Source organism: Carcharodon carcharias, chromosome 13, assembly GCF_017639515.1.
Source record: "Carcharodon carcharias isolate sCarCar2 chromosome 13, sCarCar2.pri, whole genome shotgun sequence".
In the NCBI taxonomy this organism is placed as follows: Eukaryota; Metazoa; Chordata; class Chondrichthyes; order Lamniformes; family Lamnidae; genus Carcharodon; species Carcharodon carcharias.
In genome coordinates this window covers 133,935,697-133,954,317 of record NC_054479.1, presented here as the reverse complement: position 1 = coordinate 133,954,317, position 18,621 = coordinate 133,935,697, and the positions used below count along the sequence as shown (strand labels likewise).

The window sequence follows — 18,621 nt, the reverse complement described above, 5'->3', positions numbered from 1 at the left end:
CGAGGGGACAATCATTTTCAAGGGCTGCAAACCTCTCAGAATCACACACAAGCCTTGCATTGAGTAGTTTCACTTCGGGGAAGCCGCAGGAAGACAGTTCTGGGCACCCTGAGCATTTAAACCGTGGAGGTTCTGTCCCCTGCCCCTCACCCTCAAGACAAACTGAAGATGTGGGGTGAGAAGGTTGTCCAGCCTTCCGGCAGCCAGCTCGATTTAGGCTCCAGGTCGCAGGTGGAAGAGGGAAGGCCTTGGCGTTGTCCCAGCAACGAGGCGAGCGCTGATTGGTGCGTTCGAGCTGCGGCAGTTTCAAACCAGGGGTGGGGGGGCGGGGCGGCCAGTGACCGGGACAGAGACCGGGGACGGTGGGTTGTCGGGGGTGGTGGTGGTGGTGGTGGGGAGGAGACGGACAGATACAGGCCCTCGTCCACTCGCACCGGCGCCATGAGCCAGCCGCAGCTGCCCGAGAAAGAGAACAGGAGGCCCCTGCTCAAGAGGAAATCCTCAGCGCCTTCCGGCAGCACTCCAGAGCCGGCGGACAGCGGCAGCAGCAGCGGCCGGTGAGTGAGGGAGGGAGGGAGGGAGAGGCCGGGCGGGACCAGTTACAGACACGGAGGCTGCAGCAAAGGCCTGGGTAGGACTGCATTCCCCTTCCAATTCCCCCTCACGTACAACCCCTCCGCCCCCTCACATACCCACTCCACGCTTTGGTGGGCACCAGGCCTGCGCCCTGCCAGGGGCCTGAACCCACTCTACCCACCCCCCTCGGGCTGTGCCCACGGGGGAGGTGGCATCCCCATCCTGTCCCCGTCCCCATCCTGTCCCCGTCCCCATCCCCATCCTGTCCCCGTCCCCATCCTGTCCCCGTCCCCATCCCCATCCTGTCCCCGTCCCCATCCCCATCCTTTCCCCATCCCCATCCTTTCCCCATCCCCATCCTGTCCCCATCCCCATCCTGTCCCCGTCCCCATCCCCATCCTTTCCCCATCCCCATCCTGTCCCCATCCCCATCCTGTCCCCATCCCCATCCTGTCCCCATCCCCATCCTGTCCCCATCCCCATCCCCATCCTGTCCCCATCCCCATCCTGTCCCCATCCCCATCCCCATCCTGTCCCCATCCCCATCCTGTCCCCATCCCCATCCCCATCCTGTCCCCGTCCCCATCCCCATCCTGTCCCCGTCCCCATCCCCATCCTGTCCCCATCCCCATCCCCATCCTGTCCCCATCCCCATCCTGTCCCCATCCCCATCCTGTCCCCATCCCCATCCTGTCCCCATCCCCATCCTGTCCCCATCCCCATCCCCATCCTGTCCCCGTCCCCATCCCCATCCTGTCCCCGTCCCCATCCCCATCCTGTCCCCGTCCCCATCCCCATCCTGTCCCCGTCCCCATCCCCATCCTGTCCCCGTCCCCATCCCCATCCTGTCCCCGTCCCCATCCCCATCCTGTCCCCGTCCCCATCCTTTCCCCATCCTGTCCCCATCCCCATCCTGTCCCCGTCCCCATCCCCATCCTGTCCCCATCCCCATCCTGTCCCCATCCCCATCCTGTCCCCATCCCCATCCTGTCCCCATCCCCATCCTGTCCCCATCCCCATCCTGTCCCCATCCCCATCCTGTCCCCATCCCCATCCTGTCCCCATCCCCATCCTGTCCCCGTCCCCATCCTGTCCCCGTCCCCATCCCCATCCTGTCCCCGTCCCCATCCCCATCCTGTCCCCATCCCCATCCTGTCCCCGTCCCCATCCCCATCCTGTCCCCGTCCCCATCCCCATCCTGTCCCCATCCCCATCCTGTCCCCATCCCCATCCTGTCCCCATCCCCATCCTTTCCCCGTCCCCATCCTGTCCCCATCCCCATCCTGTCCCCGTCCCCATCCCCATCCTGTCCCCGTCCCCATCCCCATCCTGTCCCCGTCCCCATCCCCATCCTGTCCCCGTCCCCATCCCCATCCTGTCCCCGTCCCCATCCCCATCCTGTCCCCGTCCCCATCCCCATCCTGTCCCCGTCCCCATCCCCATCCTGTCCCCGTCCCCATCCCCATCCTGTCCCCGTCCCCATCCCCATCCTGTCCCCATCCCCATCCTGTCCCCGTCCCCGTCCCCGTCCCCATCCCCATCCCCATCCTGTCCCCATCCCCATCCCCGTCCCCATCCCCATCCTGTCCCCATCCCCATCCTGTCCCCATCCCCATCCTGTCCCCGTCCCCATCCTGTCCCCATCCCCATCCTGTCCCCGTCCCCGTCCCCATCCTGTCCCCATCCCCATCCTGTCCCCATCCTGTCCCCATCCCCATCCTGTCCCCGTCCCCATCCCCATCCTGTCCCCGTCCCCATCCCCATCCTGTCCCCATCCCCATCCTGTCCCCATCCCCATCCTGTCCCCGTCCCCATCCCCATCCCCATCCTGTCCCCGTCCCCATCCCCATCCTGTCCCCGTCCCCATCCCCATCCTGTCCCCGTCCCCATCCCCATCCTGTCCCCGTCCCCATCCCCATCCTGTCCCCATCCCCATCCTGTCCCCGTCCCCATCCCCATCCTGTCCCCGTCCCCATCCCCATCCTGTCCCCGTCCCCATCCCCATCCTGTCCCCGTCCCCATCCCCATCCTGTCCCCGTCCCCATCCCCATCCTGTCCCCGTCCCCATCCCCATCCCCATCCTGTCCCCGTCCCCATCCCCATCCTGTCCCCGTCCCCATCCCCATCCTGTCCCCGTCCCCATCCCCATCCTGTCCCCGTCCCCATCCTGTCCCCGTCCCCATCCCCATCCTGTCCCCATCCCCATCCTGTCCCCGTCCCCATCGCCATCCTGTCCCCGTCCCCATCGCCATCCTGTCCCCGTCCCCATCGCCATCCTGTCCCCGTCCCCATCGCCATCCTGTCCCCGTCCCCATCGCCATCCTGTCCCCGTCCCCATCGCCATCCTGTCCCCGTCCCCATCGCCATCCTGTCCCCGTCCCCATCGCCATCCTGTCCCCATCCCCATCGCCATCCTGTCCCCGTCCCCATCGCCATCCTGTCCCCGTCCCCATCGCCATCCTGTCCCCGTCCCCATCGCCATCCTGTCCCCGTCCCCATCGCCATCCTGTCCCCGTCCCCATCGCCATCCTGTCCCCGTCCCCATCGCCATCCTGTCCCCGTCCCCATCGCCATCCTGTCCCCGTCCCCATCGCCATCCTGTCCCCGTCCCCATCGCCATCCTGTCCCCGTCCCCATCGCCATCCTGTCCCCGTCCCCATCGCCATCCTGTCCCCGTCCCCATCGCCATCCTGTCCCCGTCCCCATCGCCATCCTGTCCCCGTCCCCATCGCCATCCTGTCCCCGTCCCCATCGCCATCCTGTCCCCGTCCCCATCGCCATCCTGTCCCCGTCCCCATCGCCATCCTGTCCCCGTCCCCATCGCCATCCTGTCCCCGTCCCCATCGCCATCCTGTCCCCGTCCCCATCGCCATCCTGTCCCCGTCCCCATCGCCATCCTGTCCCCGTCCCCATCGCCATCCTGTCCCCGTCCCCATCGCCATCCTGTCCCCGTCCCCATCGCCATCCTGTCCCCGTCCCCATCCCCATCCTGTCCCCGTCCCCATCCCCATCCTGTCCCCGTCCCCATCCCCATCCTGTCCCCGTCCCCATCCTGTCAACATCCACATCGCCATCCTGTCCCCATCCCCATCCTGTCCCCGTCCCCGTCCCCATCCCCATCCTGTCCCCATCCTGTCAACATCCACATCGCCATCCTGTCCCCATCCCCATCCTGTCAACATCCACATCGCCATCCTGTCCCCATCCCCATCCTGTCAACATCCACATCGCCATCCTGTCCCCATCCCCATCCTGTCAACATCCACATCGCCATCCTGTCCCCATCCCCATCCTGTCCCCATCCCCATCCCCATCCTGTCCCCATCCTGTCAACATCCACATCCCCATCCTGTCCCCATCCCCATCCTGTCCCCATCCTGTCCCCGTCCCCATCCCCTTCCTGTCCCCATCCTGTCAACATCCACATCGCCATCCTATCCCCATCCCCATCCTGTCCCATCCCATCTCCAGGGGCCTGAACCCGCTCTACCCCCCCCCCCCCCTGCAGGCTGTGGGCACCCTGTGCCCATAGGGGAGGGGGCATCTCCATCCTGTCCCATCCTCATCGTGTCCCAGCCCCAACCTGTCCCATCCCACCCCGGTGCGCACTCCCCCCTTGGCCCTCCCCATTCATGAAGCTGCTCTGCACTGATTGCCCAATCCCGCTTTCAGGGAGATCTTTTTCACCCCACCTTCACACTCCCCCAGCTTTCCTTCACACACTGGCATTTAACAGCCCGATAGCTGCCAACTGTTTCAATCTGTGACTTTTTTTCTGAGATACGTAAAGGAAATGGGATAACCTCTTAGAATGTGTTTTGAAAAGTAATTCTTTTTCTCCTTCTTTCACCGTACCCTGGTATGGGAGAATTAGTGAATGAAATTAAGTTTCTTAGTTACTTTGATCATTTAACCTAAGGCTGCTTGTCAACTTTTGGCCTGCTGATTTTATTTTTATTTTTGTGCAAACGTACGAACATATGAAATAGGAGCAGGAGTAGGCCATTTGGTCCCTTGAGCCTGCCCTACCATTCAAGAAGCTCAGAGCTGATCTGTTTGTGTTTCGAGTTCCACATTCAATTTCAATGTTCAATAACCAGGAAACAGGGCCACTTTTAAAAAAAAGTCATATCTGAAGAAATTGCTTTATTGACATAAGTCATGTAATCATCAAAAGGTGAATAACTTGTGACCAAACTTCCATGTGTGTTTCTGTCTGCATTATCTCTTGCAGATTCCCATCTACCCATTTTGGTCCCCTTGCCTAACAAGAATCTATTTACCTCTACCTTAAAAACATTCAATGATCCCGCTTCCACTGCCTTCTGAGGCAGAGTTCCAAAGTCGCACAACCCTCTGTATCTGTAATGAAGTAAGGTCAGCAAAAGAAAACATTGTGATATGATTATAATATTTTGATGGTTTAAAAAAAACTTCATTATTGCAACATAAATTGTAGCAGATAAAACTGCAGAGACCTGATAACCTAATAAATTGCTATAATCAACTATCTGGTTATACAGTAGCATGGTGCTAATGTTATTAAACCAGTAATCCATGGAGGTCTGGACTAATGATCGGGAGACATGAATTCAACTATCACCATCGCTGCTCAGGAATTTAAATTCAGTCATGTCAGTCTGGAATTAAAAGCGACTATCGTAATGGTGACCGTCAAAACACTGGATTGCTGTAAAAGCCCCATCTCGTTCACTAATCTCCTTTAGGGAAGGCCCTTACACAGCCCACCTTAAACAGGACTTCAGATCTGAAGCTATGTGGCTGACTCTTATGGTCTAACAGGCCAGTGAAAGTGATGTCCACATCGTGCGAGTGAAATTTTTTAAGCCAATGGTCATTTATTACTTTGCTAAATCTGGGAGATGCTCACAGGGAAGCCAGTTACAAGGTGAAACTTATAAATTGCAGTCATTATTATCATTCAACTGACAGCATTTTTTGTTAGTTCCTGTGAGCCTTTAAATGGTATTTGCAAGTTACTGCTTCATCATCTGATGATACAGAGGTCAGAGGGGCAAAGTGGGTTTCACTTCTACATAAAAACTGCAAATATATGATTGCAAGAAATGAACTTGGATCAGAAGATGTGGAATCCATATGGGTGGAAGTAAGAAATAACAAAGGGAAGAAGACACTGGTTGCAGTAATCTATCGGCCCTCCTAACAGGAGCTGTGCAGTAGGACAGAGAATAAGTCAGGAGATAATGAGGGCATGTAAAAAAGTCAGTATATTAATCATGGGTGACTTTAATTTTCATGTAGATTGGGAAAATCAAATTTGGCAGAGGTAGCCACAAGCAAGAATTCAAAGAGTTTATTCATAGACTGTTTCCTCGAACAATATGTTGTGGATCCAACCATGGATCAGGCAATTTTGCATCTGGTAATGTGTAATGAGGCAGGTTTAATAAATGATCTCAGAGTAAAAAATCCCCGAGGAAACAGTGAACACAACATGGTGGAATTTAGCATTCAGTTTGAGAGTGAGAAACTTAGTTCGGAAACAACTGTGCTAAACTTAAATAAGGGTGATTACAAAGGAATGAGGGCAGAGTTGGCTGGAGTGGACTGGGAAAGGAGTTTAGTAGAAAAGGCAGTTCATGAACAATGGCAGATGGTTAAGAAAATAGTTAATGACGCGCAACAAAGATATCCCAGTGAGGAAGGAGGATTGTAGGTAGGAAAGGGATAAACCAACTATGCTTAATCAAGGAAGTTAAGGACAGTGTCAGAGTGAAAGAAAAGACGTATAATGTGGCAAGGATTAGTGGTAAGCCAGAGGATTGGGAAAGTATTAAAAACCAACAGAAGATGACCCAAACAAAAAAGAGGGAGAAGATAAACTAGCAAGTCATATAAAAATGGGCAAGAAGAGCTTCTTTAAATGTATAAAAAGGAAGAGAGAGGCCAAAGTCAATATTGGCCCCTTGGTGAATGAAGCTGGGGAAATAATGGGGAACCTGGAAATGGCGGAGGAGTTGAATAAGTACTTTGCATCAGTCTTCACGGTAGAAGGCATTAATAGCATATCAAAAATACTAAATAATCGTGGGGCAAAAGCGAGGGAGGAAATACAATAACTATCACGAGAGAAGTAGTACTAGGGAAACTAATGGGGCTGAAGGCCAGTAAGTCACCTGGACCTGACAGGTTGCATCCAAGGATATTAAAGGAGATCGTGGATACACTGTTAGTAATCTTCCAAGAGTCCTTAGATTCTGGAAAAGTCCCAGAGTATTGGAAAACTGCCAATGTAACGCCCTTATTCAAAAAGGGAGAGAGACAAAAAATAGTTAACTATAGGCCAGTTAGCGTAACACCTGTCATTGGGAAAATGTTGGAGTCTATTAAAAAGGATGAAATAACAGAGCATTTAGAAATGCATTATATAATCAAGCAGAGTCAGCATGGCTTCATGAAGAGGAAATCGTGCCTGACAAATTTATTAGAATTCTTTGAGGAGGTAACAAACAGGGTGGATAAAGGGGAACTGTGATATAGATGGATTTCTAAAAGGGGTTTGATAAGGTACAACACATAAGGCTACTTAAGATAAGAGCTCATGGTGTTGGGGATAGTATATTAGCATGGATAGAGGATTGGCTGACTAATGAGACAGAGCGCTGGGATAAGGGGAGCATTTTCAAGATAGCAACCTGTAACTAGTGAAGTGCCACAGGGGTCAGTGCTGGGGCCACAATCATTTACAATATATATTAATGACGTGGATGAGGGAAATGAATGTACTATCGCCAAGTTTGCAGATGACACAAAAGTAGGTAGGAAGGCAAGTGGTGAGGTTGACACAAAGAGTCTACAGAAGGATATAGACAAGTTGAGTGGGCAAAAACATGGCAGATGGAATATAATGTGGGAAACTGAGGTTACGCACTTTGGCAGGAAGAATAGATGAGCTGAATATTACTTAAATGGAGAAAGACTGAAGAAAGCTGCAGCATAGAGGAATTTGGGCATCTGTGTGCATGAATCCCAGAAAGTTAGCATACAAGTTCAGCAGGTAATAGGTAAGGCAAATGGGACATTGGCCTTTATTCCAAAGGGAATGGAGTATAAAAATAGGGAAGACTTGCAAAAACTATAGTTAGACCACACCTAGAATACTGTGAACAGCTTTGGTCTCCTTATGAAAGATATGCTGGCATTGGGGGCAGCCCAGGGATGATTCACTAGGTTGGTCCCAGGGATGGAGGGATTTTCTTATGAGGAGAGGTTGAGTAGGTTGGGCCTGTACTCATTGGAATTTAGAAGAATGAGAGGCAACCTTATTGAAACATATAAGACTCTTAGGAGGCTTGACAGGGTAAATGCTGAGAGGTTGTTTCCCCTTGTGAGAGAGTCTAGGACCAGAGGACATAATCTCAGAGTAATGGGTCACCCATTTAAAACAGAGATGAGGAATTTCTCCTTTCCAAGGGTAGTCAATCTGTGGAATTCTTCACCGCAGAGGGCTGTAGAGATTGGGTGGTTAAGCATATTCAAGACTGAGAGAGACAGATTTTTAATCAGTAAGGGAATCGAAGGTTATGGGGAAAAAGCAGGAAAGTGGAGTTGAAGATTATCAGGTCAGCCATGATCTCATTGAATGGCAGAGCAGACTTGATGGGTCGAATGGGTTACTTCTCCTACGTCTTATGATCTTAGGAGACAACCATTGAGTCCCAGAAATAAAGTTTGATGAAATTATTGAGCAAGGCTAGGCGAACAACACTAACTTGTATTTATATAGTGCCTTTAATGTAATAAAATGGTGCTTCAGAGGCATATGAAACTCAGCCGCTTCAGGTGATATGAGGGCAGATGACCCAAAGTGTGGTCAAAAAGGTATGTTTTAAGGAGTGTCTTATAGAGGAAAATTGATGTCAAGAGATGGAGAGGCATAAGGAGGGACTTCCAGATCTTAGGGCCTAAGACCTGCTTTCAAATATGTTGGTAACAAAATTAAGGCAGAACTGTTGCAATGTGACGACTCTTTTTAATAAATAGCTGAACTTCTGTAGTTTAAAAAATTCTTACAGAAGGTGCCTCCTGTAAAACTTTGGCCATAGACAACACTGCTTTAATTCATTGTCATGTTCATTGACATGTATCAAAATTAGAAATACAGGAATATACGAAGGAAGTCATCAACAGATTGGTAAATTGGACAGTAGAATTTATAATTTGCCACCATTTGTGCTGTTGCACAATTTGTCTTTTTGCAAATCAACAATGTTGACTGGTCTGGTTTATTGTCAGTTGCTGGAAATTTTATAAAATCTAGTACAGGCCAAATAGTAAAACGAATAATATAGCAACATCTATTTAGAACACCACTTAAGATGCACTGTACCATATTGATGCCTGAGTGTATGTTGGTTCAAGAGGTCTGAGTTGTGCTAAATCTTAGATGGTACAAATAGATGTTTTTATGGTTTATATTATGTGCAGTTCATTGTTTTCTGGTAATCTGGGGAACTGTTTTTCACCCTTTGCCTTCTTTCCAAAGTTTCTGTTCATTATTACTATTTCTCCCAAGTTGCAGTTTTGTAATTTTCTTTTATTTCTGTTTCTGCTTTAACATTAATAGTTGTTCACGACTTGTTCATAATGGCCATTTAAAATGGATCTTGCAACCACATGTTGGCAGAATTTCTGTTGTTGTTGTTGCCCCCTCTGTGTGAGCAAGTCGCAATTGCACAACGGACAACATAGCTTGCTGATACGTGTAGTTAATCAGTTGCTAACGTCATACGATTCAGATCGATCAGTAGGCCATCAATTGTTTACATTTGTCTCCTGTGTAAAGCTGACAGTTCAGCTATTTCTTGAAGGGATGTAATTTTTTCGCTTGTTATCGACCAAGCAGACCCTATTCCTTTGAAGCTTAGATGTGTTTGACAGTTGAATTTAATTGCAATTAATTGGCAATATATAACTGCAAACAGCAGCAATGTTATTGTTGCATTTCTATTTGCAAGGCAGTTGAGCTTCGGCCAGTAGGACACCTAGTGCTTATCCAGTCTTGTGTAAAACTTTGCATCACGGGTGTATGGTCTAAATAGTTACGTCTGTAATCTATTCAGATGTAGGATGTTATTTTCAAATAGGCACTGGCAATCAGCTAAATCACTAACCTAGTGAAATAAACTTTTTACTTATTCTTTGGTTCAATTTTATTTAATAAACTTGATTATCAGTTTTAGCCTGAAACATACACATGTCAGTGTTATTTGTCAATGCATTCAAGAGTGTATGATCATCTATTTGAAGTGCATACTTCCGATAATTTTTTCTCCCTGTCATCTGTTGTTCAAGATTTTGTTTTATGAATATTGCCACAGTCCCTGGCAATCATAGGCTTGCCTGTGCAAGTGTAACTTTTACATTGGGCACATGAAAGTATCTGGTGCGAGTCTAAGACCTGCTTTCAAATATGTTGGTAACAAAATTAAGGCAGAACTGTTGCAATGTGTCAACTCATTTTTAATTAAATAGCTATACTTTTGTAGTTTAAAAAACTCATTAACATTAGATTGAGACACAAGTCTGCATGTTCATCCAACAGCCCTTCTTCTGTGAATTAAGGGAGTGAGTGCTTGAAATGTGGAGGTTCCACAGTAAACCTTTGTCAACATCACCTGATGACAAACAGGCACATTTCTGAGAAGTGGATCTGGATAACAATTTGAAGGAGATGTGGCAACATTATTAGTTTGCCTTTTCTCCCCCCCCCACCCCCAAAGGCCCCCACCACCCACCTCAGCTTCCCCAACCCAAGTCAGAGTCTACTCCTTCCTTGGCTGAGGTTGTTAACTCTTGATTAGGGGAGTTTTTCCTGGCCTTTTGGCTCAACTTGCAACCGTGTATTTTTTTTTGCACTTGGAAGGTGAGCGTTGCTGACAAGCTCAGCATCTACTACCCATCCCTAATTGCCTTTGAGAGGGTGGTGGCGAGTTGCCTTTTTGAACCACTGCAGGTAATGTGTTGTAGATATACCCACAGTGCAGTTTGGGAGGAAGTTTTAGGAGATATGGCTAAACGAGGGACAAAACTGGCAGCTATATATCCCTGGTTATAGAGTCTTCAGACACGATAGAGTAGGAGATAAAAAAAGGAGGGGGGGTGGGGTAGCACTAATGGTTAAACAATCAATTCCAGTTGTGAGAAGGGATGATATACTAAATGGATCAACAAACAAGGCTTTATGGATTGAGCTTAGAAATAAAAAAGGGGCAGTCACACTACTGGGAGTATACTACAGACCCCCAAATAGTGAAAGGGAGATAGAAGAACAAATATGGAGGCAAATTTCTGCTTGTTAAAACAAGAGGGCAATAATAGTAGGAGACTTCAACTATCCTAATATTAACTAAGATTCAAACAATATAAGGGGCACTGAGGAAGAAAAATTCATGCAGTGTGTCCAGGAAAAATTTTCAACCAATTAGTGACAAACCCAACAAGAGGAAATTCAATTCTAGACCTAGTCTTGGGGAATGAAGAAGAGCAAGTGGGTGAAGTGACAGTTGGCAATCATATTGGGGACAGTGATCACAATTCAGTTAGATATAGCATTACCATGGAAAAGGACAGAGATAAGGCAGGAGTAAAAGTCTTGAACTGGGGGAAGGCAAATTTTGCAGAAATGAGAAGGGACTTGGCTGACGTGGACTGGACAGTACTGCTGGAGGATAAAACAGTGGAAAACCAGTGGGAAGCACTAAAAAGCGAGATCCTAATTGTACAAAGTAGACATGTCCCCAACAAAAATAAGAGTGGTACTGCCAAATCTAGACCTCCCTGGTTGTCTAGAGGAATACAGGGGAAGATCAAACAGAAAAAGAAAGCATACGATAGGCACATAGAACTAAGCACTGCAGATGGCCTAGACAAATATAGGAAGTGCAGGGACGAAGTAAAAAAGGAAATAAGGGAATCAAAGAGAGGACATGATAAAAGATTAGCAAGTAAAGTTAAAGATAACCCAAAGATGTTTTACCAATACATTAATGCTAAAAGGTTAGTTAAGGAAAAAGTGGGACCTATCAGAGATGAAGATGGAAACTTGTGTGTAGATGCAGAGGGTGTGGGAAGGGTTTTGAATGAATATTTTGTCTCTGTGCTTACAAAGGAATGGGAAGATGTACATATAGTAGTTCAAGAGGAATACTGCGAGATATTGGACGGGATAGTCATAAAGAGAGAGGAAGTACTCGAAGGGTTGAAATCCTTGAAAGTTGATAAGTCACCAGGGCCAGATGGATTGTTTGCGAGGCTGCTGAAGGAAGTCAGGGAGGAGATAGCAGATGCTCTGAGGATGATTTTCCAATCTTCACTAGATACAGGGGAGGTACCGGAGGACTGGAGAAATGCAAACGTTGTTCCATTGTTTAAAAAGGGATCAAAGGAAATGCGAAACAATTATAGGCCAGTTAGTCTTACATCGGTGGTGAGCAAATTAGTAGAATCAATCCTGAGAGATAGGATTAACTGTCATGTAGAAAGACATGTTCTAGTCAGGGATGGTCAGCATGGATTTGTTAAAGGAAGGTCTTGCCTCACAAATTTGATTGAATTCTTTGAGGAAGTGACAGGAAGGGTTGATGAAGGTAGTGCAGTGGATGTTGTGTACATGGATTTTAGCAAGGCATTTGACAAGGTTCCAGATGGCAGATTGGTCAGGAAAGTAAAAGCCCATGGGATTCAGGGTAATGTGGCAATCTGGATAAAAGGTTGGCTTTGTAACAGGAAACAAAGGGTAATGGTCGATGGATGCCCTTGCGAATGGAAAATTGTCTCAAGTGGTGTTCCACAGGGCTCAGTGTTGGGACCCTTGCTGTATGTGTTATAAATTAACGATTTGGACGTGAACGTGGGAGACACGATTGGGAAATTTGCAGATGACACAAAGATTGGCTGAATAGTGGATCGTGTAGAGTTTAGCCATAATCTCCAAAACGATATAGATGGGTTGGTGGTGTGGGCGGTAAAGTGGCAGATGGATTTTAACATAGAGAAGTGTGAGGTCATACATTTAGGGAGGTCAAACAGTTACAGGGATTACACAATAAATGGGAATATACTAAGAGGGGTAGATGAAGTGAGAGATCTTAGCATACAAGTACACAGATCCCTGAAGGCAGCAGTTCAGGTAGACAAGGTTGTAAAGAAGGCATATGGAATGCTCTCCTTCACTGGCAGAGGTATAGAATATAAAAGTAAGGATATAATGTTGGAATTGTATAAAACACTGGTGAGGTCACAACTGGAGTATTGTGTGCAGTCCTGGCCACATTACAGGAAGGACATAATAGCTCTGGAGAGAGTGCAGAGGAGGTTTACAAGGATGTTGCCAGGATTAGAAAAATGTAGCTATGAGGAGAGATTGGATAGGTTGGGGTTATTTTCCCTGGAACAAAGAAGGCTGAGAAATGACTTGACTGAGGTGTACAAAATTATGAGGGGAATAGATAAAGTGGACAGGATAAAATTGTTTCCCTTGATGGAGAATTCTAGAACCAGGGAACATAGACTCAAGATAAGTGGCAGAAGGTGTAGGGGGGACATGAGGAAGAACTTTTTTTCGCAGAGGGTAGTGGGTGTCTGGAATTCGCTGCCCAAGTTGGTGGTAGAGGCAGGAACTTTAAACTCTTTTAAGAAGTACTTGGATCTGCACTTTTAGTGCTGTAAGCTGCAGGGCTATGGGCCGGGTGCAGGAAGGTGGGATTAGAAGGGGCACCTGGGTGTCCTTGTGCTGGCATGTACAGGAGGGCCGAATGGCCTCCTTCTGCGCTGTAACTTTTCTAAGGTTCTATGGTTCTGTTTTCCCCAGTGTCAAAGAAGGAGCAGCAATATAGTACCAAGTTATGATTGTGAATGATTGAAAGGAACATCCAGATGGTGCAACTGCTGCCCTTGTGTATCTAGGTGGTAGAAGCTATGGGTTTGCAAGGTGCTGTTGAAGAGAGTTGCACAGTGCACCTTGTGGGTGGTAGCACACCTAAAAATGAGGTGTCAACCTGGTAAAGCTACAACACAGGATTATATGCATGTCAAACAGTGGACTAAGCTAATTGGCCCCACAACAAGCTGATCAGATCAAAGCTCTTGTAATCCTGCCATACGCAGTCGCGAATGATGGTGGACAATTAAAGAACTAATTGGAGGAGGGGGTCTCCACAAACACCCCCTCCTCAATAATGGGGGTGCCCAGCACATCAGTACAAAAGACATGGCTGAATGATTTGCAACTACCATTAGCCAGAAGTGTTGAGTGGATGATCCATCTGTTTCTTCCTGATGCCCCCAGCATCACAGATGTCAGTCTTCAGCCAATTTGATTCACTGAGATCAGAAAATGGCTGAAGACACTGGATACAGCAAAAGGCTTTGGAAAGATGCCGGTTGTAATACTGAAGACTTGTCTTTCAGACCGAACCATACCTCCAGCCAAGCTGTTCCTCTGCAGCCACAACAATGAAAATTTGCACAGGTCTATCACGTCCACAAAAAGCAGAACAAATCCAATTCGACAAAAACCATCCCTTCAGTGTAGCCTGAATCACCATGAAAATGATGGAGGTATCATCAGCAGTGCAATCAAGAAGGACATATACATCAGTAACTCACTGCTCACTTTGGGTTCCGCCAGAGCCACTCGGCTCCAGATCTCATTTTAGCCTGGTCCGAACATGAGCAAGAGAACTGAACTCCAGAGGTGAGGGAGAGTGACTGCCTTGACATCAAGGCAGCATTTGACCAAGTGTGGCATCAAGGAGCCCTGGCAAAACTGAGTCACTGGGAACAGGGAGTAAACTCTCCACTGTTTGGAGTCATACCTAGCGTAAAGGAAAATGGTAACGCATGTTGGATGTCAGTCATCTCAGTCCCAGTACATCACTGCAAGAGTTCCTCAGGCCATGTCATAGACCCAACCACCTTCAGCAGTTGTATCAATGACCTCTCCTCCATAAGCTCAAAAGTGGGTATGGTCACTGATCATTGCACAGTGTTCAGTACCATTCGCAATTCCTCAGAAACTGAAGTAGTCCATGCCCGCATGCAGCAAGACGTGGACAAGATTCAGGCTTGAACTAATAAGTGGCAAGTAACTGTTCATGCCACAGAAGTGGCTGGTAATGACCTTATTCAACAAGAGAGAACCTAACCATCTCCCCTTGACATTCAACAACATGACAATTGCTTAATTCCCTACCTTCAATATCCTGGGTGTTACCGTTGATCAGGAAATGAATTAGACCTGCCATATAAATACTGTGGCTACAAGAACAAGTCAGAGGCTGGGAATTTTGTGAGTATCTCACCACCTGACTCCCTAAAGACTGTCCACCATCTACAAAACCCAAGGAGTGTGAAGGGATACTTTCCACTTGCTTGGCTGAGTGCAGCTCCAACAACACTCAAGAAGCTTGACACCATCTAGGACAAAGCAGTCCACATCATGAGCACCCCATCCACCACCTTTAACAATTCACTCCCTCCACTGACGTACAGTCCCAGCAGTCTGTGCCACCTATACGATGCACTACAGTAACTTTCCAAGTCTTCTTTGACAGCACCTTCCAAACCCACGATCTTTACTATCTTGAAGGACAAGGGTAGCAGGTGCATGGAAACACCATCACCAACTTTGCCTCCAAGCCACACCATCCTGACTTGGAACCATGTTGCAATTCCTTCACTGTCTTTGGGTCAAAATCCTGGAACTCTCCTCAACTAATAGTACTGTGGGTGTATCTGTGCCACATGGATTGCAGCAGTTCAAAAAGGCAGCTCACCATTGCCTTCTTGAGGCAGCTTGGGATGGGCAACAAATGCTGGTCTTGCCAATCACATTCTCATCTCCTGAAGGAATTTTAAATTTATACTGCTTTCATGTTTTTTTTAAGTAGTCATCCAATCACCAATGTCCAGGGGAGTCAGGAGGTCAGTTACTCACATAATTCCCAGGTGCTAACTTGTTCTTGCAGTCACAACATTTTCCATGTTGTTTCCAGTTGTGAACAGTTTGGATTAGCTGATTGAACAGATTGTGACTAGGCCATACTTGGGCATTTTCCCATTGTTTTTTTAAAAATAAAGACCATTGTCAGATCTGCGCTGGAATAACTTGGCTGGGTGAGTGGCAGATAATCAGACCTGTCTGTATAACACTGTCCCCATCTCTCATGGGTCTATTCCACAAGCAGGACTGACATTCCCAGGGATGATGGAGAGCTCTGGGGGATGTTGGCTGTTAGGAACAGAGAAATTGTTGCACCCAACTTGTTTACCTCCACCATCCTGATATTCACGTGATACAATGATCACGGCTGCTGTTTGGATGGTCTGTGGGACAACTCCTCCAACTTGGATACCATTCTTGAAAGTCACTGAGGAAGAATTGGCAAGAGTGATTGGGCTGTAATTGCCAACCTTGTCTGTCATTGTTAGTATGTCCAACCATTATGTACCTTATATAGCAATTATTTCACAAGTAAGTGGCTTGCTAGGTCTCCTTTGAGAGCATTAAGGGTTGCACGTGTGGCAGACCAAGTAAGGATTCAGGTCCCTACTGAGCCAATTGGATTTATATGACTGTTTGGAGAGAAAAAATTCTCCTTATCTCTGCCTTATTCTTAAACTGTGTCCCCTTGTTTTAGTCCCTCCCACAAGTGGAAACATCCTCCAAGTATCCACCCTATCGAGTCCCCTCAGGATCTTATGTTTCAATTTGCAAGCAAAGTCAGAATATTTTATATGAAATTAAGCATTATGTTGCTGCTCCACTAGAGGCCTCCACAAATATACAGAATTGGACATGTAAAGTTAGCAAAAAATATACAGGCATTGGCAATATAAAGGCAAAATACTGCAGATGCTAGAAATCTGAAATGAAAACAAAAAATGCTGGAAAAACTCAGGTCTGACAGCATCTTTGGAGAGAAAGACTGTTAACGTTTTGAGTCTGTATGACTCCTTTTTTTGAAGCGCTTCTGGCACTGCGACCATGTGGGCCACACCACACAAAGTTGCACTTCTCAGGAACGCTACTACAATTTTAGCTGAGGTCTTACTGTATTTGAATTTGGACAGAAAGATTTGCCTGATACTTTAAAAAATTATAGAGACATGCATTCAAGAAGAACAGAGGAGAAATGAGCACTGTTTTCGGCCTGCAGTAATACATGCTGGATGTTATTCCCAGTAAGCACTGAAAATCTGTACAGTTTCTGTCACATGGTCTAAACATATTATCGATAGCTAATGTACCTGTCATGACAGGCCACGGTAGGCATTTAGTGTTTCAGATTTGTGTCTTGTATGACTAAGACCTTTTAAGAAAATAGTTTTGGGAAAAAGAGCCAGCTGAAAATAAAACGATTCAGTTTTGAATATAGTTTGGACTGAGTTTTCTGGAAGTTTAGAATGCCAGAGAGATTACTGCTCTGCTGTAGTTTTAAATCGTGCTAATATAGAACTGGTAATCTTCTGTGGGTGAGAAATTCCAACTTTCTTAATGAAGGCTATCACCGAGTAATCATGTCTCCTGGGGATGAAATGGAGACAAGAATTAGGAGGAAAAAAAATGACAAACTCTGACAAAAATCTCTCATATACATTTATGTGGTACCTTTTTACATACAGGGAATTACTTTGCTGTGCAATGACTGATTTTAGAAAAAAACAGAACATTTGTGAACAGTGAAATCCCACAAACAGAAGCCCGATAAATGAATAGTTGATTTATCTTTGATCATTGAGAGAGGGAAGTTAACCAGGTCAGCACAAGAATGCCCTCCTCTCCATTATCCTGGTATGTGGTCAAAACACACATGTTTCTACTTTCTTTCTTTCTTTTTCTTCATTTTTTTTGTCACCTACACACTGAGACAGCATGCTTCCAGCTCAGGCCTCTGCCACTGCCACAGGAAAAGACTGGGTGATGAGTATAGTTGACTGGACTTCCCCTCCACGTGGATGCACCATGTTTTTGCTTGTTATGTTCCCATAATGAAGCAACAACAGTCAGGAAACCTTTGGTTGTAGGTATGAGCTCTCATGCAGCAGAGCTTTGTGCGAGCAGTGTGTAAAAAAAAAAAGCTGTCACAGTCCCAGCTGTCGTCCTATCTCGAGTTTTTGGAAATGAAAAACGCTAAGTAAACATTATGAAACTGAAAAGAGAACGTGAACAATGTGCATCAGTGGGTGGGTTTTGACTTAATCAGTTTCTCAGCTGGAGACTCTGGTATTTATGAAATACAATCTGATGCAGCTTTCGTCATTCACAGCCCACCTTGTGAAAGGGTTTCCATTGTAGTGTCTGGTATCCCCAATTGCCTCTAACTATTTTTCATAATGTTTCAGATTAATTGATCAAGCATACGAAAGGGAGGCATTTTGCAACGGAATTAGTTCACTTGGAAACAAGTGATGTAAATAAAGTTAAATTCTGTGTTAGTAAAGTGAAATGTCCACTAGAGTGCAGCAGCAGCTCTGAAATATGTGGTGGTAGAGCCACAACAATTTGCACAGCCAAACACCACTGTTAACCTGGCTTTTTTTGTTCACTGTCAAACTCGTAAGATTGTATCCATGTTACTCAGGTTCACTCACTTGTTACAGTAGGAAATATTAAGTAACCCGCCGACAGGCCAAGTTGATATTTGCAACTGGAGGACATCACGTCAGAGCAATGTATATCTCTTACTGGGCAATCTTAGTTGGATATGTCTGTTGTCTTAATTACAAAAGTTGCATTTATTATAACCACGTATGTATTACAAATGTATAAATGCGTCAGCACCTTCTGTCTTAGTTCATTTCTCTAAGGTGGCTTTAATTTACTTTTTACGTACAAGGGTGCCAGAGAATGGAATTGAACTAAGTGTATGTAACAAAACAATTTCTGCAGTATTTTTTCAAAGTTGTCTCTGGACACATTCAGCAAGTTAACTTTCAATTTAAATGCAATCTTTCTCAACTCCAGTTGTAAGGAAAATATCAAGATATTGATGATGTGGT

At 46.8% G+C, this 18,621-nt stretch overlaps 1 protein-coding gene across 1 annotated transcript in view; it reads left to right on the top strand.

The window, feature by feature from the left end:
- The first annotated feature begins 409 nt into the window (after nt 1-409).
- LOC121286157 (neuroepithelial cell-transforming gene 1 protein-like) overlaps nt 410-18,621 on the top strand; it is a 58,663-nt gene continuing 40,451 nt past the window's right edge. Inside the window, exon 1 of the mRNA XM_041203138.1 lies at nt 410-557. Within this exon, the coding sequence (XP_041059072.1) occupies nt 442-557 (116 nt within the window). The 5' untranslated portion in view covers nt 410-441. The remainder of the gene's footprint in view (nt 558-18,621) is intronic.